Source organism: Myotis daubentonii, chromosome 13 (assembly GCF_963259705.1).
Source record: "Myotis daubentonii chromosome 13, mMyoDau2.1, whole genome shotgun sequence".
NCBI lineage: Eukaryota > Metazoa > Chordata > Mammalia > Chiroptera > Vespertilionidae > Myotis > Myotis daubentonii.
Window position 1 is genome coordinate 6,260,823 of NC_081852.1, and position 14,033 is coordinate 6,274,855.

General features: G+C 52.5%; 1 protein-coding gene across 1 annotated transcript; it reads left to right on the forward strand.

Moving 5' to 3' along the window:
* Positions 1-7,580: 7,580 nt before the first annotated feature.
* On the forward strand, positions 7,581-13,071 carry LOC132214714 (uncharacterized). Its single transcript, XM_059662067.1, is given in 3 exon segments — positions 7,581-8,246; positions 8,304-10,139; positions 10,142-13,071. Coding segments are annotated over 3 exon segments (5,292 nt in total). The 5' UTR covers positions 7,581-7,672; the 3' UTR covers positions 13,024-13,071.
* Positions 13,072-14,033: the final 962 nt, after the last annotated feature.

Consider the following 14,033-nt stretch of genomic DNA (forward strand, 5'->3'; position numbering starts at 1 on the left):
CATGGCTACAGAACCTGGCTGGAGATCCTAAGCAGAACCTCTCTGGAGATCGAGACCAGATCCTGGCTGTAGATCCTGGCTAGGCTGCTGATCAACTGAACACTGTCTCCGTGTCCTTCCTTCTTCGCCAACTCCGTCCACACCTTTGGGAACCCCTGGACCTGCTGGGGTTGGACCCCGGCAATGAACCACTTTGCAGTTTGTTTTTTCTTTTTAAAAAAAAATACTTTGTAGTGTTGCAGATAAAAGGTCTTGCTGTACTCTTGGTCTGCACTGCAAGCTGTGGGCTCTTACGGGAAAGACACGGCTGGCAGTCAGCTGGCTAGCTTAATAAAGGCTCTTAAAATTAAAAAAAATAAAATAAAAAAATAAAAATAAAAATCTATGAGTGACTAAACTCTGGAGGGAACTCTAGCTAATCATTTAAACCAATGATTCTCAAACCTGGCTGCAAGTTAGAATTACCTAAGAAGCTTTTTTTCAAAATGCCACCATGAAATGTTTAAACCTCATCCAGGTCAAGTAAACCAGAATCCCTAGTGGGGAGGGGGTAGTCTGGAACATCATTGTTATTTTTTTAAAGCTAATTGAACAGTGATTCTAAAGCAGCTTCAGGGCTGAAAAATGTTGCTCTATACTGATAAACCATGCTCACTGCACATCCGAGTCACTTGGGGTGCTCTTAAAAAGCTGATTGATCCCTGCCTGCATGGTTCAGTGGTTGAGCATCAATCAACCTATGAGCCAGAAGGTCATGGTTTAATTCCAGGTCAGTGCACATGCCCAGGCTGTGGGCTCAATCCCCAGTGTGGGGCATGTAGGAGGCAGTCAACCAATAATTCTCTCTCATCATTCATGTTTCTCTCTCCCTTGCCCTTCCTCTCTGAAATCAACAAAAGTATATTTTTTAAAAAGTAGATTGATTCCACAACCCTGTCATGACTTACTGATTTAGAATCTGTGGACGTAGAGCCTATATTTTGCAAAGCTTCATAAAACTCCCCCTGGTGATTCTGATGCAAACCCACTGGGAACCCTGCTTCATTTCATGTACTTACTCTCCTTTTTGTGAGTTTTCACTGGCCTCCCATGCCATGCCTTTCTACTTACTTTTAAGCAGTAACCGATGCCACACATCACAGCAAGTCTAAATTTTACAGATCTTTTCAGAACACTTTCATATACAGTCCAATGACAACATTCACCATACGCTGTACCCAGCACCAGCTGTGTAGTCCATTGGCCTTTCTAAAAATCCCTCCCATAGGCTGCCCATTTGGGAAAGACAAAATGGTATCACATTAAGCCTTATTTATAAGTGACATCCAATGCCTAGACCAGCGGTGGGCAAACTTTTTGACTCGAGGGCCACAATGGGTTCTTAAACTAGACCGGAGGGCCGGAACAAAAGCATGGATGGAGTGTTTGTGTGAACTAATATAAATTCAAAGTAAACATCATTACATAAAAGGGTACGGTCTTTTTTTTTTAGTTTTATTCATTTCAAACGGACCAGATCCGGCCCGCGGGCCGTAGTTTGCCCACGGCTGGCCTAGACTAATGAAATGAACATCATTGGTCAGATGTGTCTGAATGAAGTCTGAGTTGTTAACTGCACCAATAAGCATATTGTTATGTTTGCTTCCATCAGAGAGATAATAAAATCAAAGGAAACAAAGCTGATGCCTGAGTTCAGAACATTAGCCGAATGCCCTGCAATTTTTAAATTCACTCTAGACACAGTCACAGGACACATCCTATCTAATAAAGAGGAAATATGCTAATTGACCCTCACGCAGTCGAAAGATTGTGGCACTGAAAGCCAATAAGGAGGGAATAGGCTAACTGACTGCCACGCCCTCAAAGATGGCGACGCCCACAGTCACAAGATGGCTGGCAGGGGAGGGCAGTTGTGGGCATCAGGCCAGCAGGGAAGGGCAATTAGGGGTGACCAGACCAACAGGGGAGGGTAGTTGGAGGCAACCAGGCTGGCAGGGGAGGGCAGTTGGGGGGGACCAGGCCAGCAGGGGAGGGCAGTTGGGGGCAATTGGGCTGGCAGGGAAGCAGTTAGGCGTCGATCAGGCTGTCAGGGGAGTGGTTAGGGGGTGATCAGGCAGAAGTGGTTAGGGGCAATCAGGCAGGCAGGCAGGTGAGTGGTTGGGAGCCAGCAGTCTTGGATTACAGAGGGTGCAGGTTGGGCTGAGGGACACCCTCCCAGTGCATGAATTTCATGCACCAGGTCTCTAGTCCTATCAACACTAATAAAAGAGAAAAATGGTAATTGGCGTACGAGCTACCCTTTTCATTGGCTAATCAGGGCTATATGCAAATTAACTGCCAACTAAGATTGGCAGTTAACTGCCAACAAGATGGCGGTTAATTTTCATATGTAGGCACAATGCAGGGAGGCGAAAGGGAAAGCAGGAAGAAGCCCCCTGCCACTGACAGTGATTGGAAACCCAGGGGGGAGCTAAGAGCTGGGGGGCAGGGCAAAGGCGGCCCCAGCCATGATCGGAGAATCAGGTGCCTTTTCCACCCTGGCCAGTGATAGCAGGAAGTAGGGGTGGAGCCAGCGATGGGAACTGGGCACGATCAAAGCTGGCAGTCCCAGGAGCTAGGGGTCCCTTGCCTGGGCCTAAAGCGAAGCCCACAATCGTGGGGCCGCTGCAGCTGCGGGTCCCCGCTGCCCGGGCCGGACGCCTCAGCCAGAGGCGTCCTGCAGGGGCAGGGGCGGAGCCCGCCGATCGCAGCACCCCCCGCTGCCACTGCAGGTCCCCGCTGCCTGGGCCAGACGCCTAGGCCAGAGGCGTCAGGCCTGGGCAAGGGGCCGATCCTGCAATTGGAGGGTGATGGGGGTCAACGCCTGAGGGCTCCCAGTATGTGAGAGGGGGCAGGCTGGGCTGAGGGACACTCCCCCCCCCCCGCCACCCAGTGCACTAATTTCGTGCACCGGGCCCCTAGTATAATAAAAGGGTAATATGCAAATAGACCAAACGGCAGAACAACCAGAACACCTGTGGCCACTTGCCTGACCCAGCCCGCCCCCATCACCCCCCTCCCTGATCAGGGGCAGGGCCAGCTGGCAAACCTCCCAGGGCCATTTGCCCCAGCCAGCCTGCCTCTGCCAGACCCCATTAGGGGCAGGCCAGCTGGACCCCACCAGTGCACAAATTCATGCACTGGGCCACTAGTTACTTATAAGGAAGTCAATCAATCAGCACACATACCACCATGGTTGCAGGACCAGGCAAATGATAATAGCAGCATTTAAACAACAAGGCTTATTACATGCATTAAGTCATGTCATCCTTTAGGCAGGACTATTATTATTCCCATATCATGGATAAAGAAACAAAGGTTAAATTTGCTCCTAGTCACATAACTAGTAACTGGCAGCATTACCTTTACTGCACCACAATGTAGGTAAGTGATGGCCAAGCAGTCAATTTTCAAAAAATTAAAGTCTGCAGCAGAAAATGGAGATCAAGCTATATGTACCTTGGATGAGTTACTTAACTTCTCTGAACCTATTTTTGCATCTGAAGTTTAGATATAATAATAGTACTCGCCTCACAGAGTCGAGGTCCCAAGATTATATATATGATGTGCTTAGACAGTGCTTGGCACTTTTAAGAGTTGTCAATATCAGCCACTATCATTATTTGTACAGTTATCATAATACATCCCAAGTGGTCAGGGAGAAATGACAAATTATTAAAATGAAAATCGCCCTGGTGATCTTAGAGCTGTGGATTCCGTAGACTCCCAGTACATTAGATCCAATATGAAATACCTAATAAAAGATTTTCACAAAAAACTTATGCACTGCCACTGTGACAAATCTGTAGTGCATCCAGTCCAAGACTATGAATTAGTCAGACAATGGAGAGCTCTATTTTGCTTATTTTTAGCAAACATCCTCAATTTTCAAGCTATATAAATTCAACTTCATAAGATGTCAGACTCCAAGAAGCTGCAAACTGCAGTGGTCTCTAGTTTGGCTGGAAAATATGTGACAGAAGATCCCATCAGATTGTAAATGTCATCCCTCCTCAGTCCCATTTATATAAACAAAAGAAAAAATGAGAACTCAAACAAAAATATGTAACATTCATCCTATACTTCTCACTGTACTGGTAACCATGCATTATCTCATTTAATCCTCACAGCACCCTCACAGGATGGAACATTCCCACAGAAAACCACACAAGCCCCAATGGTTAATCTCACTTTAAATTCATGACTACACATCTCAAACGGGTACTCAACACTGCCTAACAATCCAACTCCATTTCCCTGGTTAGTTCACTTTCCCACTCTCCAGAAGGACTGTGTCCCTTTTCTCTCCTCCAAGTTCCAGCATCTCTTCCCCTCTCTTCTGCTGCCCTTACTCTCAGCCAATGACTGCCTTCACAGACCTTGCTTCTACACTACCTGCATCTGCACCGGTTATCTTGGTGCTCCCTCCAGTTAGTGTAAAATATGTGTTCCTGCTCATTTAAAAGCCAGCTGTCCACCTGCTCTATGTTTTCTCAGGTACTCTCAGGTATTCAAGGAGCTTCCCCTGCAATGTTACCCTCTCGTATGTATCAAGATTCCTTCTCTATGAGTTTGAGCCCACTGCCATATAAACATATTCTTTTTTCCCTATCTTAAAAAGAAGAAAATCCCCCTTGATTATAAGGCCCTTTACTCCACTGAAGTTGGAGCGGTTGCCAAGGCCATCTTACACAGGATTCACCAGTTGACCACCACCTTCCCCCGTTTTTGGCTTCCCTAGATAGAGCACATGCTCCACCGTCCTAGATGGTTTCATCCTTAGTTTAAATACCAGGTATATGGTGATGATTCCAAAGATCAATTCTAGCCCTGACATTCCCCCAGGACTTCAGACTCAAATTTCCAATGGCTTATGTGACATCTCAACTTAAGTATCTACTAGGTGAATTTTGCTATATCTATTTTATCACAATAAAAACCAAATCGATCAGGTGATTGACAGATGGGAGAGGGCTGGAGATAAGAATAGATGTGTGAAAAAAGTAAGAGTAGCTGAATGTTAATGGTGGGATGGAGGTGGTAGGTATACAGAGTTCACTGGAAAATTTTTTCAACCTATACTGTTTCAATGTTTTATGTCGGAAAAATCCTACTAGGCAACTCAAACCTAACATATTGAAAACATAATTCTTGATTCTATCCCTTCCAAATAATCAGGAACCTTGACTACCTTGTTCATCAATATTCCCAACTTCTAGAACAGCACATGCGAGGTGTTCAAAACAGCTGTGGAATTAACTGACGAATTACGCTGTGTCTACGGCCCTCGAGCCGGTCCTGTAGTGGGAATGTTTTGGCCTCCAAACCTGCCCGGCCCCGGCCGGCCAGACCGCGGCCTAGACCTGGTTATGGCTTCTTACCGGTCAGGTCACATCAGCTCCATGCTCTTCAGCGAGAGCCCAGGCCTCCCGGTACCGGACAGCCAGTTTCCGGTCCCAACCTGCACACAGAACAGCTGTCGCAGGGCCGCTGCGCATCCCACGGGCAGGCCCGGTCCCATCCCGCCCCTCGGCTAAGCCCGCCCGAATCCAGCCCAGGAAGGCCTCCGGGGGTCTGGGAGCCCCCTCCGTCAAGGGCAGCTCCCACTCGGGACCCCTGGGTGGACGGACTCCGCCCTCTCCTGAGGCCGAGTGGTGCTCCCCTCAGCCCACCTGACGCGCCAACTCTGCTCACCTGGCCCCAACTGCCCCGCCTGCCCCCACGACGCCCAGCCAGTTGGGTTCTCGCGGGAGCACATCCCGCGGGATCAGCGCAGTCCAATCCGAGCTGAGCCCGCGAGCCTGCGCACAGAGCCTCCCCCACCCCCACCCCACCCCACCCCGCGGCCTTCCCTGACCTGGCCGCGCCAGAGCCCGCAGCGCGCCCCCTGCTGGCCCTCGCGGGCACTACGACGCCCACGGCTGGACCACTGAACGCTCTTCCTTCCCAGGGGTGGCCCTGTTCATACCTGTCCTGAGCGCAATGCGGGCCCTCAGAGGGGCAGGCTGCGGGGCCGGCTTGGAGTGTGGGAGCCGGGCAGGTGGGGTGTTGAGGCGCTTTGGCCGAAGATTACTGCAGGAGTCACTCGTCTGCACCAGAAGGTGAGGTCCTGGCTACCAGGTTTGTAGAGAGTGGCCGCTGGAGGGTCAGTGGAGGGAATTCAGGCGCAGACACCCCTCGACACGCGGAGCCAGACTCTGCCGCGCTCCGTTTGGTCCCGAGCAGAGCCCTCTGGCGGTGCCGTGTCCGTGAAGGCCTGGCCAGGTTGCCTGGCTCAGCCCATGGCATTCAGTGTGGGTCCGAGGAGAGAACCACATCCTTGAGCTGAACTGGGCTGAGCAACAGGCACCTCTGTCCCGGCCTGGAGGGAGAGCCTCCTGCTCTGTGAGTCCCGGGAGGCGGAGGCATCCTTCCACCTGGGGCCCCGCCCTCCCTCCCCAGGTACCCTCTCCAGCTGAAAGGCGCACCGCCCGCCTCTCCGGGCGGTGCGGGGGGAGGAGTCTGACCGCCTGGCTCTGAAATCCCTCCGCGCCCGCCGTAGGGCCTGGCCTCCCCGGAGCGGTCGAGTCTCCGGACCGGCTGCGCGGTGGCCGGCGGCGGGCCGAGGGGTGGGGGCCTGGCGGCGTCCGACCACGGGGGAGGTCATGGGGGCGGAAGGCCTCACCGCCTCACTCTTTCCTCCCTTCCCCCGTGGTCGGCTCCCCGCTTGCCCGCGCTGAGGCCGAGGGTCCATGCGGCCCTCGGGGCCCAGTCGGGGGGGACCGGGGCCTGCGTGGGCCAACCGCCAGGCCCCATGTGGGGGGCCATCCTGCCTTGTGGCGAGTTCGAGCGGCAGCAGCAGGAGCCAGACAAGGACTGCGCCCTCCATCTTGCCTTGGGGTCTCCATCTTGGGACAGGACCATGTGCACCCTCCATCTTGCCTTGGGTCCTCCATTTTGGGATGGGGCCACGTGCTTCCTCACGGGAAGAAGCCGCTGCTAGCCACACCCAGGATTTCTCTGAATTAACCAATGGTGATCAAGGGAAGTGCACGCCATCACTATGACCACATCCTGTACCGACTCGCGCCTGGCCAATCAGCCGGGCCCACAGTGCCCTCTCCTGCCCCCACTCCACCCCCCTTTAAAACCCCCTGTCCCATCAGGCCTCGCTCTCTCGGCCGCTGGACTTTCCGCTGTGTCGGTGGGTCTGGTGAACGGGGAGCGCAGGCCGGCTTGCATAATAAAGGACTCTTTGCTTTTGCATCGGACTGACTGGCTCCCTGGGGGTCTTGGGAACTTTGAAATCTGGGCACAACATTTTGGGGGCTCGCCCGGGGTTCCCAGGACCATCGAGGGACCCGCAATCCGGAGAGTCTGACTGACCGCGGCAGGGGTAGGTGTGTTGTTTGTTTTGTTTGTTGTGTGTTTTGTTCAGTGTGAGCTCATTTCTGGAATCTGTAATTGCCTGAGAGGGTCTAGGTGGACGCACCCCAAAAGACCACAGGCGGGGGGGAGTTGGAAGACGTTCCGCCCCCCCCAGGAGGGATGGATATGCCCCTCAGAGGGATGGATATGCCCCTCGCGGAAAGCAGGTCGCTCCTGCTAGCTAGTTTGGTATAAGGCCATTGTCTAGCGTTCGGGTTTGGCTTCCATGGAATTGGAAGCCTGTTTTGGTTCTGCTTCCATGGCGTTGGAAGACTGTATTTTCGGGCCCGTTTGTTGTTTGTGTTTGTGTCTTTTTGGTTTTATTTTGTGGACTCACTGGACGGACATTATGGGACAGACTCAAACTACCCCTTTAAGCATTATGGTCGATCATTTCAGAGAGGTAAGGGAAAGAGCCAGGGACCTCAGTGCAGAGGTTCGGAAAGACCGGTGGCAGACTTTTTGTTCCAGGGAGTGGCCAACTTTGGACGTTGGGTGGCCGCCGGAGGGGACTTTTGACCTCCCCACCATCCGCCGAGTCAGGGATGTCGTCTCCCGACTTAGGGGGGGACGTCCTGGTCAGCTTTCTTACATTGTTACTTGGCAGGACCTCGTGGAAGACCCGCCATCTTGGCTCAGGCCCTTCCTACCTCCACGTCCTCCCGGGCCGAAGCCCATTCTTGCTTTGCAGAGAACGGAAAAGGAGGAGAAAAGGAAGACTCTCACCCAGCCTTCGGCCCCTCCCCTCCCTATCCTGCAGGGGGGGACTGAAGAAGAACTAATCTTTCCTCCCCCATATAGCCCATGGAGGGACGATCCTTCCACGCCGGGAGTGGCTGGGGGCGGAGTTCTGGGAGTGGCTGGGGGCGGAGTTCTGGGAGTGGCTGGGGGCGGGGTTCCGGGAGTGGCCTCGGTAGGAGGCCCGCCTCTCACCCGGCAAAGGGCTCAGCGGGAACTGTCTGCTGCAGCACCTGACTCCACTATCAAGACCCTGCCCTTACGGGCCGCTGGACCCCCGGATGCGGATGGCAACCAACCGTATCATTATTGGCCTTTTTCAACATCCGATCTCTATAACTGGAAGGCACAAAACCCCAAGTTTTCTGAGAAACCAGGGGGACTTATTGACTTGCTAGATTCTGTTCTTTTCACCCATCAGCCCACATGGGACGACTGTCAGCAGCTTTTACAGGTTCTGTTCACGACGGAAGAGAGAGAAAGGATCCTCAATGAGGCCCGGAAAGTGGTTCCAGGCGTGGATGGAAACCCAACTGCCAACCAGGTCCAGATAGATGTCTCTTTTCCCTTAACTAGGCCTGAATGGGATTTCAACACGGCAGAAGGTAAGGAGAGGCTTTCGGTCTATCGTCAGACCCTAATGAGAGGTCTCAGAATGGCTGCTAGAAAGCCAACTAATTTGGCCAAGGTGGGGAATGTTCAGCAGGAAAGGGATGAGTCTCCAGCTGCCTTTTTAGAACGGATCATGGAGGCTTACCGTACCTACACCCCCATGAATCCAGAAGCTCCTGAAAACAAGGCAGCTGTGATCATAAGCTTTGTAAACCAGTCGGCCGCGGATATTAAAAGGAAACTACAAAAAGTAGATAGGTTGGGAGAGAAGAGTTTACAGGATTTACTGGCAGTGGCAGAGAAGGTGTACAATAACCGAGAGTCTCCAGAAGACAGGCAAGCTCGCGTCGTGGCTGCCTCTAGCAGTAGGCAAGCTCGGGACCTGGCTAGGGTCCTGCTGGCTACGACCATGGACTTCCCCAAGGAGCGAGACCGTCGCTTCCGACAGCTTGCAAGCAATAAAGGAAGAGGTAAGCAGACCACCCAAGAGGGGAGGCGGGGGCTACGGAAGAATCAATGTAAGTTTTGCATGGACATAGGGCACTGGGCTCGAGAGTGTCCGAAGAAGGCCGGTGAGAAGGGAGACAGGACTGACCGAGTCAAGGTCTTAGAGCTGGGTGAACTGAGTGATTAGGGGAGTCAGGGTTCGGACCCCCTCCCCGAGCCCAGGATAACTCTCAGAGTGGAGGGGACTCCTGTTAACTTCCTTGTTGACACCGGGGCACAACATTCGGTCCTCCGTACCCCGCAAGGAAAACTGGCGAATAAAAAGTCCTGGGTGCAAGGAGCAACTGGTATGAGCCAGTATTCATGGACTACCCGAAGGACAGTAGATTTAGGAACAGGCCAGGTATCCCACTCTTTCATGGTAATACCGGAATGCCCCTACCCACTATTAGGACGGGACCTACTGACCAAAATTGGAGCTCAAATAACTTTCAGACAAGGGGGGCCTCAGGTCACCGATGAGGAGGGCCGCCCCATTCAGGTCCTGACCATGAGGCTAGAGGATGAATATCGCCTCTACCAGAAGACTTCCCTGGTGGAGGGCAGTATGGACAAATGGCTACAAGAATTCCCAACAGCATGGGCAGAGACAGGAGGGGTGGGGCTGGCCGCCCACAGGGCCCCAGTCCCAGTAGAACTAAAACCAGGAGAAGGTCCGGTAAGAATCAAGCAGTACCCTATGCCTCAGGAGGCACGGAAGGGGATTCAGCCTCATATCAGGAGACTGAAGAGCTTGGGGGTGTTAGTTCCCTGCCAGTCTGCATGGAACACTCCCCTACTGCCGGTTAAAAAGCCCCAGACAAACGACTACAGGCCAGTACAGGACCTCCGAGAAGTAAAAAAAGAGTTATGGACATACACCCAACAGTCCCAAACCCGTACACTCTCTTGAGCTCCTTGGCACCCTCTAAAGTCTGGTACACGGTATTAGATCTGAAAGATGCCTTCTTCAGTCTACCCCTAGCACCTCAAAGTCAGTCCCTGTTAGCCTTTGAGTGGCATGACCCAGAGGAGGGCTTCAGTGGACAGCTGACTTGGACACGCCTACCCCAGGGGTTCAAAAACTCGCCCACCATCTTCGACGAGGCGCTGCACGAGGACCTGGGTGAGTACAGAAGGGAACACCCCAACCTCACCCTCCTCCAGTACGTAGATGACATCTTGATTGCTGCAGACACAGCCAAGGACTGTGAGCGGGGGACCCAAGATCTATTGGCCACCCTGGGGGCCTTAGGGTACCGGGCATCCGCGAGGAAGGCTCAGTTATGTCGAGAAAGGGTGAGTTACCTGGGATACATCCTGGAGGGCGGGCAGCGGCGGTTATCGGATGCCAGGAAAGAGACTGTTTTGAAAATCCCTACTCCCACCTCCCGAAGAGAAGTAAGGGAATTCCTAGGATCGGCCGGCTACTGCCGCCTCTGGATACCGGGTTTTGCCGAAATCGCCAGGCCCCTATATGAAGCTACCAAAGAGGGAAAGGCGTTTGACTGGACTGAGAAAGATGAAGCTGCCTTTAGGCAGTTAAAGAAGGCCCTTCTAGGTGCCCCAGCCCTGGGCCTGCCAGATATTACAAAGCCCTTTCACCTCTTTGTGGATGAACACAAAGGGATAGCGAAAGGGGTCTTGACTCAAGCTTTAGGCCCCTGGAGCCGCCCAGTGGCTTATTTGTCCAAGAAGTTAGATCCTGTAGCTGCCGGCTGGCCACCATGCCTGAGAATTATCGCGGCAACAGCGCTCTTAGTCAAAGACGCCGACAAACTGACCCTGGGGCAGGAAATCTGGATTACAACCCCACATGCCATTGAGGGAGTCCTGAAGCAGCCTCCTGACAGATGGATGAGTAACGCTCGTATAACCCATTACCAGAGCCTCCTACTCAACCCTCCAAGAGTACGGTTCCACCCCAGTGCGGCCCTCAATCCCGCTACTTTGCTGCCCGACCCTGACTTAGATGCCCCACTACACGACTGTGCGGGAATCCTAGAGCAGGTGCATGGACTCCGGAAGGACTTGACCGACCAGCCCCTCCCTGATGCAGAGGCCACCTGGTTCACGGATGGGAGCAGCTTCGTGCGGGACGGGTGCAGGTACGCGGGTGCAGCGGTGGTCACTGAAACGGACACTGTGTGGGCGGAGGCCCTGCCCTCCGGGACGTCAGCCCAGCGAGCAGAACTCATCGCCCTTACTAAGGCACTGACGCTGGGGGCTGGAAAGCGGCTTAACGTTTACACAGACAGCCGTTATGCATTTGCTACAGCTCATGTCCACGGAGCAATCTATCAGGAGAGAGGGCTACTGACGGCAGAGGGACGGACAATAAAAAATAAGCAAGAGATTCTCGATCTGCTTGCAGCCTTATGGCTTCCTGCCAAGTTAGCCATAATCCACTGCCAAGGGCACCAGAAAGCTGATGACCCGGTAGCAAGAGGTAACCAAAAGGCTGACCAGGCTGCGAAGGCAGTAGCCCTTACCTCGGTCCCTACCATGGCCTTACAACTCCCAGACCCAGGGGACCCAGTCTTACCAGACCAGCCCAAGTACTCCCAGGAAGAATTGCAACGCATCAGAAAGCTCCCCAGAGCCCATGAAATAAAGGGATGGTGGCATACACCAGAAGGGGAACTCATACTACCAGACCGGCTCGGGGACACGGTATTAGAACATATGCACCGGTCTACTCACCTGGGGACCCGGAAAATGAAGGACTTAATTCGACATGCTGGGATCAAGATTCACCAGCAGGATACCAAGATAGATCAGGTTGTATCTGCCTGCAAGACCTGTCAACTCACAAACACAAGAGCTGGATCAAATGAAAGAGGGACCAGGCTCAGAGGCACCAAACCGGGAGCACAATGGGAAGTCGACTTCACTGAAATTAAACCAGGGAAGTATGGTTATAAATATCTTTTAGTATTTGTAGATACCTTCTCTGGCTGGGTAGAGGCATACCCAACCAAGCATGAAACAGCTCAGACGGTGGCCAAGAAGCTGCTCGAAGACATCTTACCCAGGTATGGTTTTCCTGCTATGATAGGGTCCGACAACGGGCCAGCCTTTATTTCACAGGTAACACAGGTAGTAACCAGGGCTATTGGGGCAAATTGGAAATTACATTGTGCTTATAGACCCCAGAGTTCAGGTCAGGTAGAAAGAATGAACAGAACTCTAAAAGAGACCCTTACCAAATTAACCATGGAGACTGGTGGGGACTGGGTGGCTCTCCTACCATATGCCCTTTACCGGGTAAGGAACTCCCCTTACACCCTGGGCTTTACTCCCTATGAAATCATGTTTGGCAGGCCACCCCCTATCATTCCTAACCTTAAAGCTGACCTTCTCGCTGAATTTGAAAATCAAGAACTATCTCTTTCTTTGAGAGGGCTCCAGAAGGCACATGAGGACATTTGGCCACGCCTCCGCGCCATCTACGAAGCCAGCCCAACCCCAACTCCTCATCAGCACAGACCAGGAGATTGGGTCTACGTCAGAAGGCACCGCCGGGAGACCCTAGAACCACGTTGGAAAGGTCCCTACACTGTGGTGCTGACCACCCCCACCGCTCTCAAGGTAGATGGCATCGCGACCTGGGTCCACCACACTCACGTGCGGTCAGCGGATCCATCCATGACCCGGAAAGACTTCATCACCAAATGGAGCATCGATCGAGATCAATGCAACCCGCTCAAGCTCAAGCTACGGCGTGCTCGACCTGCCTGATGCCGGTAACATGGCTCGCGATCACTCCTGTCACCAGGAGCCCCCACAATACTGTGTAATACACGTAGATAATGCCTGCATCTTCATGGACAAGGCTCCAAAGAGACAAGGACAATTTATGGGGTCACATGTTTAGTAGCAGAAGATTCGGCTGCCTAAAGCAGCCATGATGTTTCATTGTATTGATATGTTATATTAACCTTTGATTCTTTTGCAGGTTTCGAATGTATGTTGGCTGTCCTGGAAGGGAGCTGTGTGGGGTGGCCCCCAAAAGTAAAGGGTGTCTAGCTGGCAAGGGGGCAGGTGCCCAACTGGGCAGGAAAGGGTGCCCATCAGGTTTTGGACTCTGTTGAGAGACAGCTAACAGCTGGCAGCCTATATACTGCCTTGCAGGCCTGAGTCACCATGCCCATGTCAGGGGTAGTAAAGCTAAAAAAAAAAAAAAAAAAAAAAAAAAAGAAGCCTGTTTAGAATAGAAGGTTAGGGGGATAGTTATGCATAGGAAGAAGGTTTTATGCCAACAGTTACTGTTTTGTTTTAAATCTATGAAAAGGAAGTAGCAAGGAAAGTCAGAAAATCTTAGAGTAGATCAGTATGTTCTTCTCCTTATGTAATTCCTCCAGAATCTGGCGATATGTGAAGGGATTTATTCCCTCCTGAGAAGGCACTTAAGCATTCTGTATTGCCAAAAGGATCCCAATTGTCTACAGCTGTTGTCTGAGCTCTCCATTCAAGCTGGGTTTATGAAAAGCTGGTACCGTGGATCTGTCTCTTGCCCAGTGGCGTAAGCTGGGGCCTCTCTGTAGACGAAACCTGGACTCCCCAAGAGATGTGATCAATGCCGGGACCCCGCCAGCAGGCGAGGGGAACCCAAGGCAGTTGCTGGGCATGGAGGCCAGAGGGACATAGGCTATCAAGGAGACAGAACTGAACCTCACATCACCCTACTTGGCCCAGAGATAGCTGGTAGTCAACGACGGGTAAGATCCCACAGGGTGGGACGACCTAAG